This window comes from Microcaecilia unicolor, chromosome 3, assembly GCF_901765095.1.
Source record: "Microcaecilia unicolor chromosome 3, aMicUni1.1, whole genome shotgun sequence".
Lineage (NCBI taxonomy): Eukaryota > Metazoa > Chordata > Amphibia > Gymnophiona > Siphonopidae > Microcaecilia > Microcaecilia unicolor.
In genome coordinates, this window is record NC_044033.1 from 250481706 (window position 1) to 250505444 (window position 23739).

Genomic DNA, 23739 nt, shown 5'->3' on the forward strand with positions numbered 1-23739 from the left:
TGTGAAAGTTTGAGTGCTCTCTATCTCCCCTGCTGGTTGATGGACATAACCCATACGTAATGGCTTCATCTGCTTGATGACAAGGAAAAATGGGTTTGTGCCTTGTGCCAACTGCTGGAGATAGATCACAGCTTTACAATGACCATACATAGGAGAGGCAGTGGCCACACGATAACACTACTGTAATTCTTAGCAGTTTGATGGCTTAGTGGAAGACCTGTGAGAAGTTGCAGTAGTCTAAAGCAAGGGGTGATAAGACTGTGGATAAAGGGTTTTGGTAGTCTGCTCTTTGCCCTTTCTTTTAAACTGTTCGAATGAGTATTGTTTTATCGCCTCGATCACACAGTTGTTCCAATCCAGCAACCTTGTAATTGCACTGGAACAAGTGTTAGTTAACTGCTTTAATCTAAGACCACAATCGTTCAATATCAGTTATTTGATGTACTTGATTGGTCCAAGTTCCTTCAGGAACTTTTCTCTTAAACTGGGGAATATAAAGTGTGAAATTCGCTTGAAAAACGATCAGACCAGGGAACGACTGTCCATTCTGGATCAGAAATCAAACATTTCTGCACCAGCTTGGAAACTGAAGCAATATCATCATTGCCTATGACCTCTCTCATGTGTCGGTTCAATCTTGCTAAGCTAGAAACCCAGCGAGACTACGCAAAAAAAAAAAAAAAAAGCAGTTGATTAACTGAGGTATCCAAATTATTATCTAAATGCACATTTAAATCACCCACAGCACCTGATCCTGGAGGCAGCCCAGCCAGTCAGGTTTCCAAGATATCCAGAATGAATATTCGTGAGGCAGATTTGCATGCTGTTGAGGCAGCGCATACAGACCTCTCTCATGCATATTTATTGTGGATATTTGGAAAACCTGACTGGCTGGGGTGCCTCCTGGACCAGATTTAGGAACTTCTGACCCAGCAATAAGAGGCGAGAGAAAGTAGCTGAATATTGAGAAATAAAGGAGGAGTCCTTTTACCAAGGCACGCTAGCGTTTTTAGCAAGCGCTAAACGACAGTTGCCCATATATTTCTATGGGTGTCATTAGCATGCCCCTAAAACCGCTAACGTGGGAGTTCGTATTATAGCCCAATAACCTGACACAGAATCATCACATAGTTGACATAACTTCGCTTCCAATCCTGGGATAATAATTGAATCTAATAGTTTAAAATGGAAGCTTTTATGTATCATACTAATCCCCCCACCTTTTTTATATGGCGCAGCACACAACGTACAAATCTTATACCCCGTAGGGCAAACATCCGGTAGAACTGCATTACCCAAATCAACCAAGTTTCTGTAATAAATGTCAGCCCAGTATCATCACCACTTATTAAATCCCTTAGGACTTTCTCCTTATGGAAGGGGATACCTTTCGGGATTTCCCACAAAGCTGTACACGGCCTTCTCCTCGCTCTAAAAGCTTAGATCCAAGACTGAAATGACTTCACTACTCAAAGTAGAGGCGATGGACCCTGGCCACAGCAACCCGAGAGAGTACAGACTACCCAGGGTACAAATACCATCGTGGGATGTTCCTACAACTCTGCAACGACTATCCCTGTTAACAACTTAAAGCTGGAAGGAGGCGCCAGCCACGGTTAGAGCAGTGGTGTATCAAGAGAGCGCCAACATGAAAAATCATAGCAGACTTCAGTTCATTTTTAATTCACTTATATGCATAGAAGTACATTGAACAGATAAAATCAAAGTCACATTAGTATGATCTCTGGTCTTGTTTTTCTTTCTTCAAGATTACCATCCAGATTACACTGATTTCAATTTTTCATGTTTTCACTGAGCTGTTCAGTCCCCCCTTCTGCTTATTTTCTCCCTCCCCCCAATCCCTTTCAAAAAAAAGGTATGTGCTGCAGAGTGTTTTCAGGATGTCTAGATCACATCTCATGGAGTTAGCCAACAAGCTTTCACCTTTTAATTCTGCTAACGGAAAACACTAATGGGTTGGGCACTGTCCATAGCTGTTGTTGGTAAGGAAGGTGTAGGCTGAGATAAGCAAACCCTGGCTCACCGAGGGGTGAAACAAGAGGCAAAAAAAAAAAAAAAAAATGATGGCGAGGCCAAGTGTTTTCAGTCATGTTCTGATCCACATCTGGAGTGATGCAAACAGCTGTTTATGCCAGTAAGTGCAAACAGCTGTTTATGCCAGTAAGTGCATGAGGACCCCTCGATGCCACCATGGAAGTTTGGGGGGGGGGGGGGGGGGATCTAGCGACAGTGACATCAATGACATCTCATACCTACATTAAAGACAGAATTTTCAGGCAGATAAAGTGCTAGAGAGTCATCAATCCCTTTTAGCACTGGCTTATTTAAACCTTTCTGGATTGCCAACATACGGGAATCTCCTAAACGTAGTTAAGGCATCTTTACGCAGTTGGAAGCCAGCTAGTTAACTCTTTCTTCTTCCTCCCCTCCCATCCTTCAGGGTATCCTATCCACCAAAGCAGGAGATTTAATGACATTTCTCCCACCTCTCTTGCCCAAGGGGTATCTTTCAACATGTACTTATTCAACTCAAGCTATGTGGTCTGTAAGTCATGAAAAAGTACTACATGCAGACATTAATAGTGGTTTATCAGGGGAGGAAGCAGGGAGGGTACCAATTCCATCTTAACGTTCCTCTCAAATGGATCCCTCCTGACATTGGGGGCTTGGTTTTCTCAAGATTTCTCCAACCGCTCTTAATTCACAGAAGATGGCCAGCTCCTATAGATTCTGGTCTCAAAATTTAATCTTTAACCAAATGAAGAAAAAAAAAGCCACCCCACCAGGAACTTGGCAGTTCTACTCCTCAAGACCCAGTTGCTGGACTTCATCACCTCTTCCCCATGGCTTATTCATAACTCACCCAAGTTCAGCAAACAATTAAACTACTGGACAGGAGAAATCTTGAAAGAAAAGTCAGCCAAATACAATTCGAGAGGGACACCAAAACAGAGAACACACTATACAGGGCACAGCTGACGTATGAAAGATGCACCAGTTAATCCCTTTGAACAATCTTAAGTGTTAAATATGAGAAAATGCTTAAATTTCTTTCCCAAGCATGAACAGAAGCTCTTCAACAAGTGTCATTTTTAAATGGTTTTCGCTCAGTCCAGAGGCCGTTGCTTATGAAAAAGGACCTCTCCATCCACCCGACAATATCAGTTTTAAGAAGTCTGTGTCAGGGGATTCAAGCTAGAGGTAAGAATTTGGCTCAGACTTTCTGTATGTGCCGCAAAGTGTTCCCTCCATCCCCACTGCCTCAGACATGAAGTCGTCAATATCTTCAACGCTGAAGAAACTCATGTCCAACAAGTCTTCGGCATAGGCCGCTTCCAACTTGTTCCTTTTGGCCCCTTGAGTGTATTTTAAAACGTTTGGTCGCTGAATTTCTCTTGGAATGCATCTATTATAATCTCCGGCTCGAGAGGCTCATGAAGTTTTCTAGCATGGTTTAGCCAACTAGACATCGCCTGAGTTCTCAAGGTCAACTCTGCCCATTTAGTAACTCTAGTGGTGGTTCCCATGACACAGATTAGACCCTTCATTCCATTTATTGTAGTGCTATAGAATAGAGCTGCGAGTTCCACTGTAGAATTAAAATGACAGCGCAAAAAAGTGATCAGTGGCTTGTCTCAGGTTTCTACGCAAGTCTTGTAGTGAAGCAAAGAGAAGGGGGCTGGCCATATCTTACAGATGACAGCAAAAATGCAAAAGGAGACAAAACAGGAGAAATATTTCAGGGCTGAAGAGACCACTTAGATTTTCAAACATTACATGACACCAACCAGTAAGCGCTGCAGGGACTCCAAAGCATTTCGAAGGAGATTTCTATCAGGATTTCCATACTGAATGATAAAAAATAGCAGAGAGATTCTTCAGAGTACACAATCCTAGAACTCTGTAGCACAGAATCTGCTTAACGCATCATCAAGATCCCTGGAAGGTGACCATCGCAAGATAGCCCCAGTGGATCCACAATAACAAAAAGTTGGAATGGTGTCTTCAGCACAAACATCCCCCCTATACAGCTGCCTTCTCTAGCATCAAATTCCACTGCAATCCATCCCCCCCCCCCCCCCCAATAAAAGTGGCACAACACTGAGGACAGCCAGCTTCTCAAAGACAAAAATCATGATAGGAAGTTGGCCAGATGATGGTCTATGGAAGAGGAATAAAGATTCTCTAGAGTTCGTGAACCACAGGGACATTTAGCTCTCAGGATTACAGACTGGAGTCTGGTAACAGCATGTTGGGTTCTGAAGACCTCCTCTGTGCCAGAAATGAGGCATTCCCCTTTCACCAACAAATGACCCAGTGGCTAGTAAAGAATGGCTGGGAGCCCAACCGTTGAGAAATATGGCATAGCAGAGAGGTTGGCACCACAGGACAATCATTGAAAAGCTAAGCTTACACGATCGTTATGAAAAACATGCATTCAATGTTTGGTTACCGCCAAATGACTTCACAGAATACCAGATTTTATGTTGGAGTCGTTTTTGGTCAAACAGTGACGGGCACACTGGATTGGGGTGGGGGCAGGAGCAACTCCCTCAGAAGTGGTTCACTGTACAAAAGTGACAATCCCAGGGACATGCCATCGCCTCTCCCTGGATTCGATTATAGAAACCATTAAGAAACACCTCCCCCACCCCCACCCCAACATGTTAGGGCACACTACTCCAGTGAGTCTGTTTAGAAAACAGGTAGGAAGTAAAACTGGAAGGGATTGTCCCAACAGAGTATTCTGATCCCCTTCCAGAGTCTTTCGTGCCAACTAGATGAAAAGCTGTGGGGGGGGGGGGGGGGGGGTGGAATGGCAGCTTAAATGTGACAAGTTTGGGTGAAGAAATCTGGATGGACTGGGACCCAGAAAGAAAATTAGAAAAAAAAAAAAAAAAGTTAGTGGAAGTGGTAAGAAATCACTTCCTAAAACTAATACTGTGAGGTGTGATCCAAGGATTTTGGGATGAGCGCTTCGCTAAGTGAGTCACTGCTACCCTTAACGACTTGTCAGGGTTACAAACCTTCACTCAATTTCAGGTAACACGACAAAACTTCAACAGCCCCCCATACTAAACTCGCCTTTCCTCTCCCAGCCCAAGGATGTGCAGCCCACTTGCACCATTCCTGGAACGGAGCGAAGAAATGAGGTCCGAAAACTAGTGGGTCTCAGCATAAATGCGCTCGGATCTAGGAGGCAAGCTATCCTCACTCTTACCCCCTCCAAGCACCACAGAAAAGGGGGAGGGAGAGGATCCAGCTCAATTCCCAGAGCATGCTACGATGGGTGGACACAAAGCACAGTGGGTTCCCCCAGTTTTCAGTACAAGTCCAGACCTTAATCCCCGTCTGCCTTAACCTTCTTTGTGCAATTAAAACATGAGCGTACATTACCAGATGTGTGGCAGAACTCGCTCACCCCCTCCCTCACCGGGGAAAAAAAACAAACCCACACAACATGGAAAAACAGCCCAAGGGTACGCTGCCTTTCTGCCGTGAAAAAGCAGCACTAATGAAATGGAAGGAGCGATGAAATTTCCGTTTCCCTTCCCTCTCCATTTCCCCATACCCTACAAACATCCCTCCTCAAAATACCAGATTCTCTCTCGCCCGTCTCTCTACTACTGAAAACCCATGCTAATCTGGGGAGGGGGTGGGGTGGGGGAGATATATGGATGGACTGAGAGCACTGCTAGACATGACAGTCCCATTGGGTTCATTCAATCATTTTACGAGCGTCCTCTGGTACCGAAGAATTGGGGAGGTATGGGATTCAACATCCACGTTCAACAAGACCTCTCTCTTCACCTTGAAACCCTCGGTCTCTCTCTCGCAGCAGCCCCCCACCCCCCCACCAATGCCATTATCTCGCCTCTTGCTCCTTTCCCTGTGGAAGCTTCATTATAGCAGAAAAGGGTTAGTACTGGCAGGTGCCAAGGAGTTGCTGGGGATCAGAGACTGTTGCACTAGCTGAGGCGGCACGACAGGCATCCCCACAGCAGACACCCCTTGGGCTGTGCCCTGCATTGGAGGCATGCTACCCATGGGTTGCATGGGCGAGACGGAAGCCAGGGGCATGCCGGGGGCCATAGGCGAGACGGAAACCAAGGGAGATGCGGAGCCGAAGGGAGCAGCAATTGGAGCGGTGGCTGGAGCTCCGGCTGGTGTGACTGGCTGCCCCATGCTCATCACTGGGCTGGCACGGAGCTGGTTCAGGGTGAGTGTGGGCTGCTGGGAGGACTGGAAGGGGTTTGTGGTGGATGACGTGCTCCCACCTGCAAAGAGATCAAAAGAACAAAAGAGCAGAACTGTTAATCCTATAAATGGGACACAAGTTCATAAAACTCCACTCGCTTCCCTTAACCACCCAAAGCACAAATGCAAAATAAATCGTCCAGGTGTCTGCAACATCCCTTCACATCTCGACATACACTGAAGTACATCAATTTATACGCTGCAGTTAACCTCAATGACTACAACAGGACCGAAGGGCACAAAATGTAGAACTGATGGCCACGACACACCTACCTGTCGCCAGGAAGGGGTTGGAGGTCTTGATGTTCTGGGCCGACGCAGACCCTGGCTTGGAAACGAGGGAATCCAGGTCGACCAAGGCAGCGTTAGGCCCCAGGAAGGACTCCGGAGTCTTGCGGGTGGGTTTGGAGGTGTCTGGCAACGAGCCGCTCATACTGGCCATCTCAAAAGAGTCGGGGCTGTTTGTGCCGGGAGGCCTAATCACGGGGACCTCCCCTGCTAGAAGGTCTAGCTCACCTGGGAAGGGAATTTAACAGAACACGTTTGAGATGAATGAAAGGAAAGGCAAGGCAAGTACAGAACCAACTCAACAAAAAAGCAGAAGGTAAGCAGAAACGAAGTCGAGTGATTGGAACTGCAAAAGGAACTGAAAGCTCGGGTACTGGAGATTCACAGGCAGACTGGCCTAGCTGCGTTGTTAACTTCTAGACTGGCTACAGATATAGCTGCAAACCAAATGAAGCAGGTGCTAAACTACAAGCAACAGACAAAAAGATAACACAAAAAAAATATCTAAAAGTACATTTCTGACGGGGCCATGTTTCATTTAAAAGAAGGCTGCATTGGGGAGGTCTATTGTAACAAAGACATAAATAAATAAATACACGTGTACAAACAAATGCAAAAGGATAAAGTATATAATAATTTATATCTATATCCATGCAATTTCCCCCCACAATATTACAAAGAAACTTGACTCAACCAGAAAGCACTGGGGAGGAGCTTGTATGTACTGTCCAGTCGAAGACCTGCACAGTAAAGTGACCACCTGTTGGAGACAGAAAAATGCTGAATGTGTGTACCCGTAAGGGGTGAATCATAGGACTTATTTCTCTGTCTCCATCTGCTGGTCAGAAAACAGCAGCCATTTGTCCTGGACTGGTCTGGTTGGATGCTAAGGAACAATGTTTTTGAGCATTTTTGGTGCTCTTTGGTCTCTATTGCTAGGGTATATTTGCAGAGACTGAAGACTCGGCATTGCAAATCTCTTTCATGCATATTTATCATGGCAACCCTGAAAACCTAAGTAGCTAGATGTGCCTCAAGGAGAAGGCCAAGAGACACTGAGTTAGAGACCCACATCTTTCTAGAGCAGGATTCTCAACAGTCAGTGGGACACAGCCAGCCAGTATGGTGTTCAGGATACCCACAGTGAATATGCATGTCAGATTTGCATACAATAGAGGCGGTGCATGCAACTCTCTCTCTCATGCATATTCCCCCAGAGATCAGAAAACCTGACTGGGTAGATAGGTCTTGAGGACTGGGTTGAGAACCCTAGTTTAAAGAGCCGAACGCCTCAAGGCCCCTTTAAGCCCCTGACAGCTTGATGAAGGAAAACCATGTCTAAGGGAACTGGATTCATGTCTTAGATTATGCTGACCTGATTCACCAGCACTAAACTAGACAGATCCATAAACATAAAATAATACAACCCCGATGCTAGAACTCTGGAACTTGCTCTGCCTAAAATTTTCTGAACAGACTTTAGCACCCTCCCTTTCTCATCACCTCTGGTTTTGACATAAATATTCTACCCTCCTTGAATGTCGCTGAAACCCTGAATAGCCGTTTTGTCCCTTCTCTCCTTCGAACATAGACAGCGAAAGGGCAAACAGTTGAAAAGGGGAGGGAGGGGGGGGGGAAGAAGCAGCATGCAAGCAAGCAGAAGTGGATAATGTATGGGCAGGGAGAGAAGAGGTTACAGCCCCCAACCTGTGCTGCTGCTGGACTGGTGCAGGCCGGTCCTCAGGCTGCCGAACTCCGAAAACTCATCCCGGTCCACAGTATCCCCAAACCGCTCCAAAGAAGCGCTGGCTGAGGAGAGGCAGGACGGAAATTGGCAATTGTAAAAATGCCCAAGTGCACACAGACAGAGCAGTCTTAACACACACACACAGTAAAGCTCTGGCCTGCAACACCCAAGAGGGGAAGACAAATAGAACCAGGAATCCATAACTCGCAGCTCATCAGCTAGCCCGAGTGTTAATGTTAAGTTACTGTAAGCAAAGTTGGTTAGTTATGTAGAAATAACCTCACCCCGAGAGCGAAACTAGAACTGAATGTTAAGACTGAGGGCAAGTGTTACTCCAGCCAGAAATGCTGTCACCTTCAGCACATAGCATGCTACCCTGTTTGCCCATGGTGAAAAGCTGCAACGGGTAAAGAGTGAGTAAAGAAGTGTCCGGAGAATGGATGTGACCCCTCTGATCTGCTGCCACCACCCTGGTTTATTCTGCGTTACTCAGTTCACAATCAAAAATACTTTTAGATCAATGGGCTATTTCCCTCTGTCTAATAAATGGCCTTGTCAAATCCGCCATCCCCACCTCCCCATGCAGCTTTACCAATCCATCTCCCTCCGGTTCTCCAGAACACCAAGCTCACCTGTGGTTCCATTGGTGCTTGGCTTGGAAGGAGACCCACCCCAAGGGTCCGAGAACGAGGGGGCTGGCGACCAGGGGTCCGTGGATGCTTTTCCCTGGGGGGCTGATTCTGGGCTCGAGGCCCACGGGTCACCAGCAGGGGCTCCTCTGACCCCACCACCTCCTGAGTAAAAAAGGCTTCAGGTTAGACTTAAACCTACCACCACTAAAACGGAGACTCCCCATTTCCCCATGCCCAAAGATACCTAGTAATGGGCCATTAAGGGATAAGGAAAGGAGAGAGAAAAACCAAAAAGCGAGAGAACCACAGTAGTAGGTGGAAGAAGGGGGCACGGGCCTAGATTTGGATCAGGTGAAAACATACCTGCCGGATTCCATGGGTCTGACGTGACATCAGGTTCAGGAGCAGCGGGGGTGCCTCCCCAGGGATCGCTGGGAGCAGGGCTGGGCTTTGCACCGCTGCCCCATGGATCGCTGCTCGCTGTGCTAGACACTGGAGGGCACCCCCAGGGATCTGCCGCTACGGGTAGCGTGGAAGCAGGCACAACTGCTGCCCAGGGGTCTGTAGAGGGAGGAGGCACAGAGGCTCCCCAGGGATCAGAGGTCGCCACAGCCGGCGGAGCAGGGAATACATCAGCCAGGTCCATCAGAGAAGACTGCCAAGAGAGAATCAGTAATATAAATGACTGGAAGCAGGGGTGGGTGGGGAATATACAGGAAGCCAGAAACGCCTCCTCCCATCAGGTAAAGACTGCTCAATACCTCCTCCTGTTTGCCTGGCACTACCACTTCCTTCCGGCTCTCTTCAATGGCCATCTGTAGCCTCAAGTCATCGCCTCTCCGGATGCGCTCCTCCTGGGGGATGGGGTGGGGGGGAGATAGGTGACAAGCAGGAGTTATTCCACACCTCTACAGTAAGAAAAAAAGAAAAAAAAAATAAAGAGTAGGAGAGAGACAAGAATGGCACAGTGCCAGGTCCTATTTCGGAAAGAAAGTATTTAAAAATAACTAGCCTCAATCTCAAGTATTAAAACGTTAATTCTCTGAAGCAGGTCCCTATGTTAAGTTAAGACTAGGAGTGGCGGTCACTGACATCACACACTCCTTCCTATCTGAATGGCAGCGAGGACACATCTGTCAACATAGCCACTCCCAACAATAAACCAACTAACCCAGTGAATTGGTGGAAAACTGGTTTCCGGGGACCCATTTTTGGGAAAGATGCTTGTTAGGTGTTTGTGAAACCCGCATAACCAACCCTTTAACTGCTGCTTTTGCACACTGGGTTCTCCCTGAAGCAGCTCATTTAAGGCTAAAGACTAGGTCAGAGATGAGTTGATAAAAATTATTTTCCTCCACAGCTGAAGGGTTGAATAAGGGTGAAATTCTTAAGACTTAATTTATATTGTTTCATTTTACTTTGATCTACATTAAAAGTTGTTTTTTTTAATGTATGATGGTAGGAAATCCCTCCTTAAGTTGGACAAATAAAAATTATGAGCATACCTTTCCATGTTTTAATTTTAAAAATATCTTTAATCAAGAACAGTTTAAGAGTATATAAAAAAGTTATTGAAATTAGATTCCTTTTGGTTTGGATATAGGTTTATTTCCCTAATTTATGTTTGTCCTCTTTTTTTTTTTTGGTGTATGAGTGTTTGGTATTTTTTTAAATTTTATATTTTTAGTTTTTCTATATTGTTTTTACCTTGCAGAATTTTATGTAGCTGTGTACACATTTGTCTGAAGGAGTTGTCTAGTGGTTAGTGCAGCGGACTTTGATCCTGGGGAACTGGGTTCGATTTCCACTGCAGCAGCTCTTTGCGACTCTGGGCAAGACACTTAACCCTCCATTGCCCCAGGTACAAAATAAGTACCACGCTCTCATTACCTCTCGCCTGGACTACTGCAACTTACTCCTCACCGGCCTCCCACTTGGCCATCTATCCCCCCTTCAATCTGTTCAGAACTCTGCTGCACGTCTCATATTCCGCCAGAACCGATATACTCATTTCACCCCTCTCCTCAGGTCACTTCACTGGCTTCCGATCAGATACCGCATTCAATTCAAGCTTCTCCTTCTTACCTACAAATGCACTCAGTCTGCTGCCCCTCACTATCTTTCTACCCTCATCTCCCCTTACGTTCCCGCCCGTAACCTCCGTTCACAGGATAAATCCCTCCTCTCAGTACCCTTCTCCACCACCGCCAACTCCAGGCTCCGCTCATTCTGCCTCGCCTCACCCTATGCTTGGAACAACCTTCCTGAGCCCTTACGCCAAGCTCCCTCCCTGCCCGTCTTCAAGTCTTTGCTTAAAGCCCACCTCTTCAATGCTGCGTTCGGCACCTAACCCTTACCGTTCAGTGAATCCAGACTGCCCCAATTTGACTGCCCCTATCGGACCGACTGTTCACTTGTCTATTAGATTGTAAGCTCTTTGAGCAGGGGCTGTCTCTCTTTGTTAAATTGTACAGCGCTGCGTAACCCTAGTAGCGCTCTAGAAATGTTAAGTAGTAGTAGTAGTAGTATATAATATGTAAACCGCTTTGATTGTAACCACGTCCCATCTCCTTTCCCTAGAGCTGTTCATAGTATAGGCTATAAGACTTTGCCAGAACTATGATGCTACTCGTAATAACTCAAAAAAAGGTGGAAAAATAACTTCAAGAGACCAATCCAAGATAAGGGGTAAGATGCTCCAAAAAAACTTTATTAAGGACCCAACACGGTCCGTGTTTCGGTTTTTAAAAAAACCTTCATCAGGGGTCTAAAAAATATAACAACAAAACACATATATAATTAAATGAAACATTAAATAAAAGATAAAAACAAATGATAAATGTTTTTATCATTTGTTTTTATCTTTTATTTAATGTTTCATTTAATTATATATGTGTTTTGTTGTTATTATATTTTTTAGACCCCTGATGAAGGTTTTTTTAAAAACCGAAACACGGACCGTGTTGGGTCCTTAATAAAGTTTTTTTGGAGCATCTTACCCCTTATCTTGGATTGGTCTCTTGAAGTTATTTTTCCACCTTTTTTTTGTGTTAGACTTTTGTGGAAATTTTGGACCTACTCGTAATAACTCTACATTCACAAACTCCATGGATTGGGCTTATCCTTTGGCCTCTAACATTTTCAAGTGATTCTCTCTCAAAATAAATTTGCCTACCAGTGGTCCTATTGCTCACCGCATCTCTCAGTTTGGTTATCAGGCTTTTTAAGAGCCCCCTTTCCTTGGGAATTCAGCATGGCTACATGTTTCTCCTACTGGAACTTGTCTGTACCACCCCAATGCAGACGTCAGAAACCCAGGAACATTCTCTTACCTGTCAGTCACCAAGAAGCTACCCGGGGGGGGGGGGGGGGGGGGGGAATGCACACAGTGGAATTAGTCATATACCCACCTGAACTGTAACTAATAAAGATGCAACCTCTTCCTTGCTGCTTTCTGATACTCCCACATCTGAAACCAAGGCTGTGTTCTGCCTACAGACACTAACAAGGAGAAATTAGGTCTTACCTGAATTTTCTTTCCAGAACCTGTGGGACAGTTGAGTCCATCAACTAGCAGGCTGAGATAGAAAACTGAAAACTGAGCTGAGACAGCTCTCTTGGCATCCAATCCAGCTCCTTAGTATTTACATAGGCAAGCAGTAAGGAGAAACTCAGAATAAACACAACCTTAAACAACTTGCTAACCTAACAATATGTGTGGACCTCTCAACGAGTTGTTTCTATTTGTGTTTTATATACTGCCACCTCTCCCAAAGGATTCAAAGCAGTTTACAAAAATAAAAGAAGTCACCTCCTAGTGCGAGGGAAGTTTACAATGAAATTATTAATAATCCCTATGATTACTTAAATTGCAAAATATGAGAATTATTGATGGATATATCTTGAATATTATATTAATCCAAAAGTGTCTTTAAAGCTCTAAGATTGTTAAGTCCTGCCTAATTATGCTGTTACCTATCCACCCTTGTTTGTCCTTGAGATAGTCTAAATCCCTGATTACTTACTGCACATGTATTAAATTTGCTTCTTGAAGTTATTGTAATTTGTGTTATATTCTGTACATTATTATGTTTTATTCACTTTATTGTTTGTTTGCCACACTGAACTTGAGTCTATTTCGGGATAATATGGGGTATAAATGTCATGAATAAATAAATAAATATCCCAAGGTAACGCGTTCCAAATTTTAGCTGCTTCAAATGGGAACAAACTCTCACAAATAGATTTAAAATGAATATTCTTAGGGTCAGGGTACCCCAATTGAGAAGTGCACAAAATCACACAGTTAACACCTAGAAGCCGGAAATTTCAATAAATCCACATCATCTTCAGAATTCTAACCATGTAGTACTTTAAAACCAAACAGGCTACTTTAAACGCTTAATACAAGACTACCTCTACTTCAGGAAGCAGGTGAAAGCTTGGCTTTTCAACCAGGCCTTTAACGGAAGAAGTAACTAACTTGTTAGTTTCACTCACACACTCAAGGATTGACTCGGGCTGCACATACTGCAGCGGGACATGTTTATCCACTCCTACCCTAGCAGAGATAATATTTAACCATCTCTCTGACCTCACGTGCAACTTTCTTCAAATCAATCACCTTACTTTCTAATTCTTCCTACTTTCTTACTCATCTATATGTTACAACTTTGACTTACCCTTCACTACCAATTATAATGTTCTAGTACATATTGTGTTGTCATTGCAAGTAGTATACCATGCCATACTTAGTATTGTTGTTCAAATATTTTTACTGCTCTAATTGCCTCCTGCTCATGTTTGATCTATTCTTACTGTACACCGCCTTGAGTGAATTCCTTCAAAAAGGCAGTAAATAAATCCTAATAAATAAATCTGCTGTCAAATAGGTAACCAATGAAGATTCCTCATAGAGGTAACATGATCAAAGCAGCCCCTTGCCATATATCAAACCTAACTGCTGTGTTCTTCAGCAGCTGCAACTGACTCCGTGATTTGGCTGAAATGCCAACATACATCACTGGACAACTTGTAAAGAACAAGAGAGATGTAGGAAGCACCATAAAGGCGAGTTGTTATTTGACCAACTGCTCTTACTGACTAAATGTCTCAGAAATCTCGGGTGGGCCTCTGGAATAGTGGGAAGGACTAATGGAAAGAAAATCATCAGCAAGACAGACCCAATTTCTCCTTTCATAAGGAAGCTTCCTACTATTCCAGACCATCTGGGATGTTCAAAAGCAGTCCCTAGAGCGGGTGGGATCCTGGCATTGCCAACCTGAAGACCGAAGCCTCATTAACTGGCTTAGCAGCAACATCCACCCTGTAGTGCTTAGCAAAGGTATACGGCATCGACCACGTTGACATCTTGCAAATATTCAGAGATAGTAAGATAGGCTCTGCCCAGGAAGTCACTGTACGCCTTGTAGAATGAGCCCACAAGGCCTGCAAATAAGCTACTGCAACAGTCTCCTTCAGCCATCCAGCAATTGTAGGCTTGGAAGCCATGAGGCCAAGCCTCTCTTTACCAAAAAGCGAGTCTGTCCAATTTGCAAAACTCATTCTGACTTCTCAATGTGCACAGAGTTAACTCTATACAAGAGACTAAAAAACTTGCAACTACGGTTGATCAACTATCCAAATCTATGGAAAAGTTGAAAGATATGAAAGACCAGGAAAAACGTTCGCAGTAAGAAACTGTGAAAATTAAAGAGAATGTTTCTGCTGTGATAAAAGATAGTATTAATATGCGGCAAAGGATTGAACAAATTGAGAATTATAATAGATGACTGAATATACGAATTCTCAATTTCCCCAAACCAATAGGAATCTCACCATACGATATGTTTAAAAAATTCCTTGTGGAAAATTTAAAATTTTATTTTCAAAATATTCCGCCGATAAACAAGATATATTATTTACCCACTAAGAAGAATCAAGAAGGGATTCCTTCGAATTTGGAGAAAGATGAGGAGTTGAAAGATATTTCAATGATTTTAGAGGATTCATTGTCTGAGGTGACTGTCAGAGCTACCCTCTTAATATCTTTTGTATTTGAGCAAGACTTTGAAGCTATATTAAAACTATCTTTTAAAAATATTCAGCAAAAGTTTTGTGGTCAGAAACTTTGGATTTTTCCGGACGTGACCAAGTCTACTCAGGAGATAAGGAAACAGTTTCTGGAAATGAGAGAGGAAACTAGGTCTTTGGGGGCAACATTCTTGCTAGCCTACCCATGCAAGTGTGTTGTAAAATACTTAGGTACAAAATATGTGTTTTTTATGCCAATTCAATTAAGAGAATTTATAAATGTGAAAAAGATTGTCAAGCCATGAATCCAGTATAATGTATAGAAATGGTGGATGTTAGGGCTATGCCTTTCCTTAAAATAATGTTTTGTGATTCCCTGAATCGTTTCATGACTCCTTCCCATTTACTGTGGTCAACCCCAAGAGCTGGACAATGTTCCAAGCTCGCGGGCAAGGCATCCTCAGGAGCAGATGGACCTGGGTCTGAAGCTTGCACCTCCTTTGCTCGGGTAAAAAAACCAACCCCGAGGCCGTGTCGAACCGAACCCCCAAATACTCTAGAGATTGAGAGGGGGTCAGGTGACTTTTGGGTATATTGACGACCCAGCCCAGAGATTGCAGTACTGAGACCACTCTGGCTGTTACATGATGACTCCTACAGAGTCCGCTCTGATGAACCAGTCGTCTAGGTATGGGTGAACCCGGATACCCTCTCGCCTGAGAAAGGCAGCTACTACCACCATTACCCTGGAAAAGGTTCAGGGAGCTGTGGTGAGGCCAAAAGGCAAGGCCCGAAACTGGAAATGTTTTCCCCAACACCGCAAACTGGAGGAACCGTTGGTGCGGGGGCCATATAGGAATGTACAAGTAAGCTTCTTTCAGGTCCAGAGACGTGAGGAACTCTCCTGGCTGTACCGCCGCAATGACGCAGCGCAGGCTTTCCATGTGAAAACGCGGCACTCTTAGTGATTCGTTGACTTTCTTTAAGTTGAGAATGGGCCGAAAAGACCCGCCTTTCCGCGGGACCACAAAATAAATGGAGTAACGACCGCAGCCGTGTTCGGTGGGAGGCACAGGGATCACCGCTCCAAGGTGCAACAAGACTTGTAAGGTCTCCTCTACCGCCGCCTGTTTGAGGGCAGTGCCGCATCGGGACTCCACAATCACATCTCTCACCGGGGCATCTAATTCCAATCTGTATCCGTCTCTGATCAGGTCCAAAACCCACTGATCTGAGGTAATCTTGACCCACTCCTCGAGAAAGAGGGAAAGACGTCCTCCAATTGCAGGAAACGCGGAGTGGGCCGGCGCACCATCATTGAGAGGGTCGCCCATGAACTCCAGGCCTTGAACCGGCCTCTGCAGAGCGTTTGTCCGAGCGAAAGCAGTTCCTCTGCTGAAAACGGGCACGCAAAGTAAACCCAGCAGAATGCCCCGGACGGTACCTTCTAGCTTCACGGAAGCGAGGTCTGGAAAAGGAGGGAACCACCTGACCCTTGGAAGAAGGCCATAGCCTATCCTCGGGTAGCCGTTGGGGTTTAGCATCCCCCAGGCCCTTGACAATTTTCTCCAACTCCTCACCAAATAGGAGAAGGCCCTGGAAGGGCAACTTCACCAACCTTTGCTTCGAGGCCATGTCAGCCGCCCAATGCTGTAGCCATAGAAGGCAGCGAGCAGCCACTGCCACAGACATCTGTTTAGCCGAGGCTCTGACCAGATCATAAAGGGCGTCAGCCAAAAATGACAAGGCCAACTCCATCCGCGGTGCCACCTCCACAAGGGGCTCCGCTCCATCCCCGGGCTGTTCCACTGCCTGTTTCAACCAAGCGAGGCATGCTCGAGCAGCATAACAACTGCACACAGACGCCTGTAAGGCTAGGCCTGAAATTTCAAAGGACCGTTTCATTGCTGATTCAAGCCGTCGGTCCTGCATGTCCTTTAGGGCGACCCCTCCCTCTACTGGGAGGGTAGTCTTCTTCGTCACAGCCGTGACTAGGGCATCTACTTTAGGCACGGCCAAGTGTGCCAAGTGCTCCTCACTAAGAGAGTATAAGTGCCCCATTGCCCTGGCAACTTTCAAAGGCCCCTCGGGGTCAGCCCACTAAGCCGAAATAAGCTCTTGGATGGAGTCATGCAAAGGAAAGGCTCGAGCAGGCTTCTTAGTACTTGCCATCCTCAGATTACCAGAGGAGGCCTCGCCAAGCGCAGGATCTTCAATAGAGAGGGCCTGCAAGCCGTCAGAAATAAGCGCTGGCAGCTCCTCGCGGTGGAAAATCCTAACGGCGGTGGGATCATCTGGATCCAGTGGCAATCCGGCACCTTCCTCTGGCTCCTCAGACCATGAAGGCCTGCCAGACCCCTCAGAATCCCCACAGCCTGACCACGGAAGGGAAAAGGGGGGTGCGCCACTCTCTGAAGGGGAATGTACCCTTCTACGCTTGTCCTGCGGCCAACTGTCTGGGGAAAGAACGCCTGACGGCAATCCCGGGCCGGCCTCCACCAGAGGGGGACCAGGTAGCAACGCAGAGTCAGACACCTGCGGCAGAGCCCTCTTTAACATGAACGCTTGATGTAAAAACAACACAAACTCAGGGGAGAAAGGCTCACCCTGGTCTCCCGGTTCCAATCAGGCGCAAGCAGCTCCTCTGGTAGCCTCTATCCGAGAGTCCCTTCCGGCCTTAGACCCCTCCGCTCCCGCGGGGGTCGGGCCATGTGGCGCATCCAAAATGGCGCCCGCTGCCAGCTCCACCGAGCAGGAAGAAACATCGCTCGCCATGCTCGTGCCGACTCTGACGTCTGAAGAGCACGATTTACAGAGCCCCGCTGCTGATCTGCGCTTTCCACAACATGAACAGCGCTTAACAACCTCCGCAGCCATCGCCGAAAATGGCAAAAATTTCAAAATGGCGGATTCGCACCAAAAACGCCACGATCGCGGGCCCTCCCCGGAGGAGCTACAAGACGCTCTTACCTCAACAGACCGAGTCCCAGCGCTCCGGTCACGCTGCAATTTCCTTGCCCATAATGTCTAGTCTGTTTGTGTTACCTAGATTGTAAGCTCTTTGAGCAGGGACTGTCTCTCTATGTCAAATGTACAGCGCTGCGTGCATCTGGTAGCGCTATATAAATGCTATTAGTAGTAGTAGTAGTAGTAGTAGTAAGGTAGACATGGTGAATATCAGTTTTTATTTTAAGACTTACACTTGAAATATATGTTTCACTCATGCCTAATATTTCCTGTAACAAGTTTAATACCTGTAAAATAATTCAAAGTTGTATAAAAAAAAACAAAAAAACAAACAAACAAGTACCTAGCAGAAACCCAAATAGCAAGATTCCACCCTACTAATACTGTGGCTTCCCAATGTCTATCTCAATAGAAAACTATGGACTTTCCCTCTAGGTACTTCTCCAAACCTTTTTTTAAAATCAAGTAAAATCAAACGCAAACATATCATCACCGTGGAAAGCAGACTGCGGAGTACCACAAGGATAACCGTTATCACCGATCCTCTTCAAACTAATGATGACCCCCCCCACTAGCCCTTATCCAACCAAGGCCTTAACCCTTTCATCTATGCAGACGATGTCACAATATACATTCCTTACAAATCTAAACTGACAGAAATCACCAACAAAATCAAGATCAGCTTGAACATCTTGGGCAAATGCATTTCAACTAAAACTCAACAAAGAAAAAAAAAAAAAACATTCTTTCATCCCAACACAGCGCGGGCAACCCCACAAATATCAACACCCCAGATTACACACTCCCTATCTCAGGCAGCCTATCTTCGGCGTTACAATGGACCACAACTTAACACTAGAGAGCCAAGTGACATCCGCAACAAAGAAAATGTTCCAATCAATGTGGAAACAAACGCGTGAAACAATTCTTCCCGAGGGGAACATTTCGCAGCCTGATACAATCAATGGTACTAAGCCATGTAGACTACTGCAATGGAATTTATGCGGGATGCAAAGAACAAACCTTAAAGAAACTTCAGACTGCTCAAAACACGGCAGCTAGGCTTATCTTCGGAAAAACGCGATTTGAAAGTGCAAAACCCCTTAGAGAAAAAATACACTGGCTCCCAATCAAAGAATGCATTGCTTTCAAAATCTGCATTCTGGTTCACAAAATTACTACGGTGAAGCCCCAGGATACATGACAGACCTGATCGACCTTCCAACTAGAAACACATCCGAATCAACACAAACGTATCTAAATCTGTACTACCCAAGCTGCAAAGGCCTCAAATACAAATCAACTTATGCATCCAGCTTTTCCTACATAAGCACACAACTGTGGAACACATTACCAAGAGCCTTGAAAATTACGTACGACCACCCAAACTTCCGGAAAACACTAAAAACTAACCTGTTTAAAAAGGCATACCCAACCGATCCAACATAAATACCTGATCTCTGCAACACAACAAAACTAAAGTACGTAATGGACATAACACAACTCTTCCGCTGTATGATTCCCTAATGTGGCTGTGCCACGTGAACTTTATCTTACCACAACATCACTACATCGGAGTCTGCAAATACCTCTCCGGTACTATGTAAGCCACATTGAGCCTGCAAATAGGTGGGAAAATGTGGGATACAAAGGAAACAAATAATAATAATAAACCCCAGATACACTAACTGCTGTTAGTGAATCCTCCGGCAATGGGTTCCAGAGATCAACTATTCGAGTGAAAAAAATAATAATAAAATTGCCTCCTATTTGTTTTTAATGTATTTCCATGTAACTTCCTTGAGTGTCCCCCTAGACTTTGTACTTTTTGAAAGAGTAAAAAACAAAAGAATCACTTCTACTCGATCTACACCACTTAGGATTTTGTAGACATCAATCATATCTCCCCTCAGCCGTTTCTCTTCCAAGCTGATGAGCCCTAACCTCTTTAGCCTTTCCTCATACAAGAGAGGAGTTCCAACCCCTTTATCATCATTTTGGTCGCTCTTCTTTGAGCCTTTTCTAATTCCGCTATATCTTTTTTTGAGATACGGTGACCAGAATTAAACACAGAGCGAGATCACACCATGGAGCAATACAAAGGCATTACAGTATTCTTAGTCTTATTGATCATCTCTTTCCTAATAATTCCTAGCAGTCTGGTTGCTTTTTTTGACTCCCGAAACACACTGGGCAGAAGATGTCAGCGTATTGTCTAAAATGACACCTAGATCTTTTTCTTGGGTGCTGACTCCCAAGGTGGACCCTAGCATCAGACAACTATGATTCAGATTCTTCTTCCCAATACGTATCACTTTGTATTTGTCCACATTAAATGTCATCTGACATTTGTATGCCCAGTCTTCCAATTTCCTAAACTCTCCCTGCAATTTTCACAGTCCGCATATGTTTTAACAACTTTGAATAGTTTTCTGTCATCTGCCAATTTGATCACCTCACTCATTGCTCCCATTTTCAGATCCCTGTGGCATGTCACTATTCACCCTCCTCCATTAAGAAAAATGGCCATTTAGCATTACCCTCTATTTTTCTGTCCAATAACCATTGCCTCCCATCTCATGACATTAATTTTCTCAGGAGTCTCGCATGAGGAACTTTGTCAAAGCTTTCTGAAAACCTAGAGATACATCAACTGGCTCATCTTTATTGACATGTTTAGTCACACCTTCAAAAAAATGAAGCACGTCTTCCCTTGGCTGAATCTATGCCAACACTGTCCCATTAAACCGTGTTTATCTATGGGTTCTGAAATTTTATTCTTTATAATAGTTTTCACTATTTTGCCCGGCACCAACGTCAGGCTTACCAGTCTGTAATTTCCCAGATCACCCCTAGAAACCTTTTTAAAAATTGGCATTACATTGGCCACTCTCCAATCTTCATGTACTATGAATGATTTTAACGACAGATGGCAGATCACTAACAGCAGATCAATTAAGGGAGGGAAGAAGTAAATTCATGGGGCACCAGAAACAGGGACCTTCAGATATGGCTCTATAGACCCAAGCCACCCACAAAGCTCAACTGGGAACCAGTTGACCAACTGGACTAGGAGCAAAGCACTTAAAAGCAGAAGCTGAACTGTGTTCATCCACCTGCTGGAGATAGAAAATACTGAGGAGCTGGATTGGAAGCCAAGAGAAACATCTCAGCTCAGTTTTCAGTTCACTTTCTCCACCTGCTGGTTGATGGTTCTGGAATAGTGGGGAGCTACCTAATTGAAAAGGCCATTGTTTAACAGTGTCATCATCGAATGTTCCCAACAGCTGCAGAGAGAACACACCCTGATCTTTTTATCCTAGCTTCACCAGTACATAGACACAGATCTGAACTGGGAAGTCACTGCAGCCGAGAGGGAACAAAGCGAGAAGGTAAAATTATGTATCATACCTGATAATTTTCTTTCCATTAATCATAGCTGATCAATCCATAGACTGGTGGGTTGTGTCCATCTACCAGCAGGTGGAGATAGAGAGCAATCCTTTTGCCTCCCTATATGTGGTCATGTGCTGCCGGAAACTCCTCAGTATGTCAATATCCAAGCTTCATCCGCAGGACACAGCACTTAGAGAATTACACCCACGAAGGGACACTCTGCCCAGCTCACCACCGCCGAAACGGGGGAGGGGAATTAACCCAGCTCATCCCCACACAAGTGGAGGAGGGGAATCCGTCCAGCTCATCCCCGCGGAGCGGGGGAGGGACACCACACCCGCTGATGCGGGGGGGATCTGGCTTATCCTGCAACCGCAACCGCGGGAGGAGCTGACTGACCCTAACACCGCCGAAGCGGGAGGGGTACAAAGCTGCCCTACTGCCGCACGAAGCGGGAGGGAGCGCCGGCAGAATTTAAGTCTCAATTCAGCCCCGTAAAACGGAGGGGAGAGGAATGCAGCAGCTCACTGTAACACAAATTCGTCTCAACTCTTGAAGAATCCATTGAAAAACTTGAACACGAAGTCCTCCTGAACAGGAACTGAAGACTAAACTTGAACCTGAAATGCAACCAGAATATAACCAATACAGATATCTGGGAGGGGCTATGGATTGATCAGCTATGATTAATGGAAAGAAAATTATCAGGTATGATACATAATTTTACCTTCCATATCATCATGCTGATCAATCCATAGACTGGTGGGATGTACCGAAGCAGTACTCACCCAGGGCGGGACATAGAAATCCCTGACCGCAACACTGAAGCTCCAAACCGGGCCTCCGCCCGAGCAGCCACAGTCAAGCGGTAATGCCTGGAGAAGGTATGGGCCGAAGCCCAAGTTGCCGCCTTGCAAATCTCTTCCAAGGAGACGGACCCAGCCTCTGCCATCGAGGCCGCCTGAGCTCTAGTGGAGTGAGCCTTCAGCTGGATAGGCGGCACCTTCCCCGTGGCCACATAAGCCGCCACAATGGCTTCCTTGACCCATCTTGCCACTGTAGGCTTAGCAGCCTGCAGACCCTTACGAGGACCTGCAAACAGGACAAACAGATGATCCGATTTCCGGAAATCATTGGTCACTTCCAAGTATCTGATGATGACACGTCTCACATCCAGATATTTGAGAGCAGAGTATTCCTCTGGGTAGTCCTCCCTATGAAAGGAAGGGAGACAGAGCTGCTGATTCACATGGAAGCGAGAAACAATCTTGGGCAGGAAGGAAGGCACTGTGCGAATAGTCACTCCTGCCTCAGTGAACTGCAGAAAAGGCTCTCTACATGAGAGCGCCTGGAGCTCGGAAACTCTTCTGGCTGAAGTGATAGCCACCAAAAAGACTGCTTTCAACGTCAGGTCTTTCAGAGATGCCCTCGACAAGGGTTCAAAAGGCGGCTTCTGCAATGCTCTTAGCACCAGGTTGAGATTCCACGCAGGCACCACTGAGTGCAGAGGAGGGCGCAGGTGATTAACTCCCTTGAGAAAGCGCACCACATCTGGCTGCGAAGCCAGGGAAACACCCTTCAGGCGGCCCCTGAAGCAAGTCAGAGCCGCTACCTGGACTTTAAGGGAACTGAGCGACAGGCCTTTCTCCAGACCTTCTTGCAGGAACGCCAACACTGAAGAAATTGGAGCAGTGAAGGGAGAAAGTGAGCCTGCTTCACACCACGCTGCAAAGATACGCCAAACCCTGGCGTAAGCAGAAGTAGAGCACTTCCTCGCTCTCAGCATAGTAGCGATGACCTTGTCTGAGAAGCCCTTCTTTCTCAGACGCTGCCGCTCAATAGCCAGGCCGTAAGACCAAAGGGGGAGGGATCCTCCATCACCACGGGACCCTGATGTAACAGGCCCTGCTCCACTGGCAGCTGCAGAGGATCGTCGACTGAGAGCCTGATCAAGTCCGCATACCAGGGACGTCCGCATACCAGGATTATCCGGCCCGGATGCTTTGCCACCCGGTCTAGCACCCTGCCCAACATGGGCCAGGGCGGGAACACATAGAGAAGCTCTTGTGTCGGCCACTGTTGGAGAAGAGCATCTACTCCCAGGGATCGAGGGTCCCGTCCTCTGCTGAAAAAGCGCGGCACTTGGCAATTGGCCGATGACGCCATCAGATCTAGGCTCGGCTGGCCCCAGCGCTTCGTTATGTCCAAGAACGCCTGAGCAGATAGCTGCCACTCTCCGGGCTCCAAGGTATGGCGACTGAGAAAGTCCGCCTTGACATTCATGACTCCGGCAATGTGGGCCGCTGACAGCTGTTCCAGGTTCGCTTCCGCCCACTGGCATAGATTCATGGCCTCCTTGGCTAGAGGGGCGCTCTTGGTACCTCCCTGGCGGTTGAC

At 45.9% G+C, this 23739-nt stretch overlaps 1 protein-coding gene across 7 annotated transcripts in view; it reads right to left on the reverse strand.

Moving 5' to 3' along the window:
• Positions 1–1656: 1656 nt before the first annotated feature.
• The window catches only part of EPN1 (epsin 1), a 59224-nt gene continuing 37141 nt past the window's right edge, over positions 1657–23739 (reverse strand). For 5 of the 7 annotated variants that reach the window (XM_030197701.1, XM_030197696.1, XM_030197697.1 and 2 more), the window contains 6 exons: positions 9708–9800; positions 9310–9601; positions 8947–9108; positions 8275–8376; positions 6553–6795; positions 1657–6299 (listed from right to left, as the gene is read on the reverse strand). In XM_030197701.1, coding sequence (XP_030053561.1) covers positions 5926–6299; positions 6553–6795; positions 8275–8376; positions 8947–9108; positions 9310–9601; positions 9708–9800 — 1266 coding nt within the window. In that variant the 3' untranslated portion in view covers positions 1657–5925. The remainder of the gene's footprint in view (positions 6300–6552; positions 6796–8274; positions 8377–8946; positions 9109–9309; positions 9602–9707; positions 9801–23739) is intronic. The other 2 variants (XM_030197703.1, XM_030197702.1) reach the window with 1 other exon arrangement.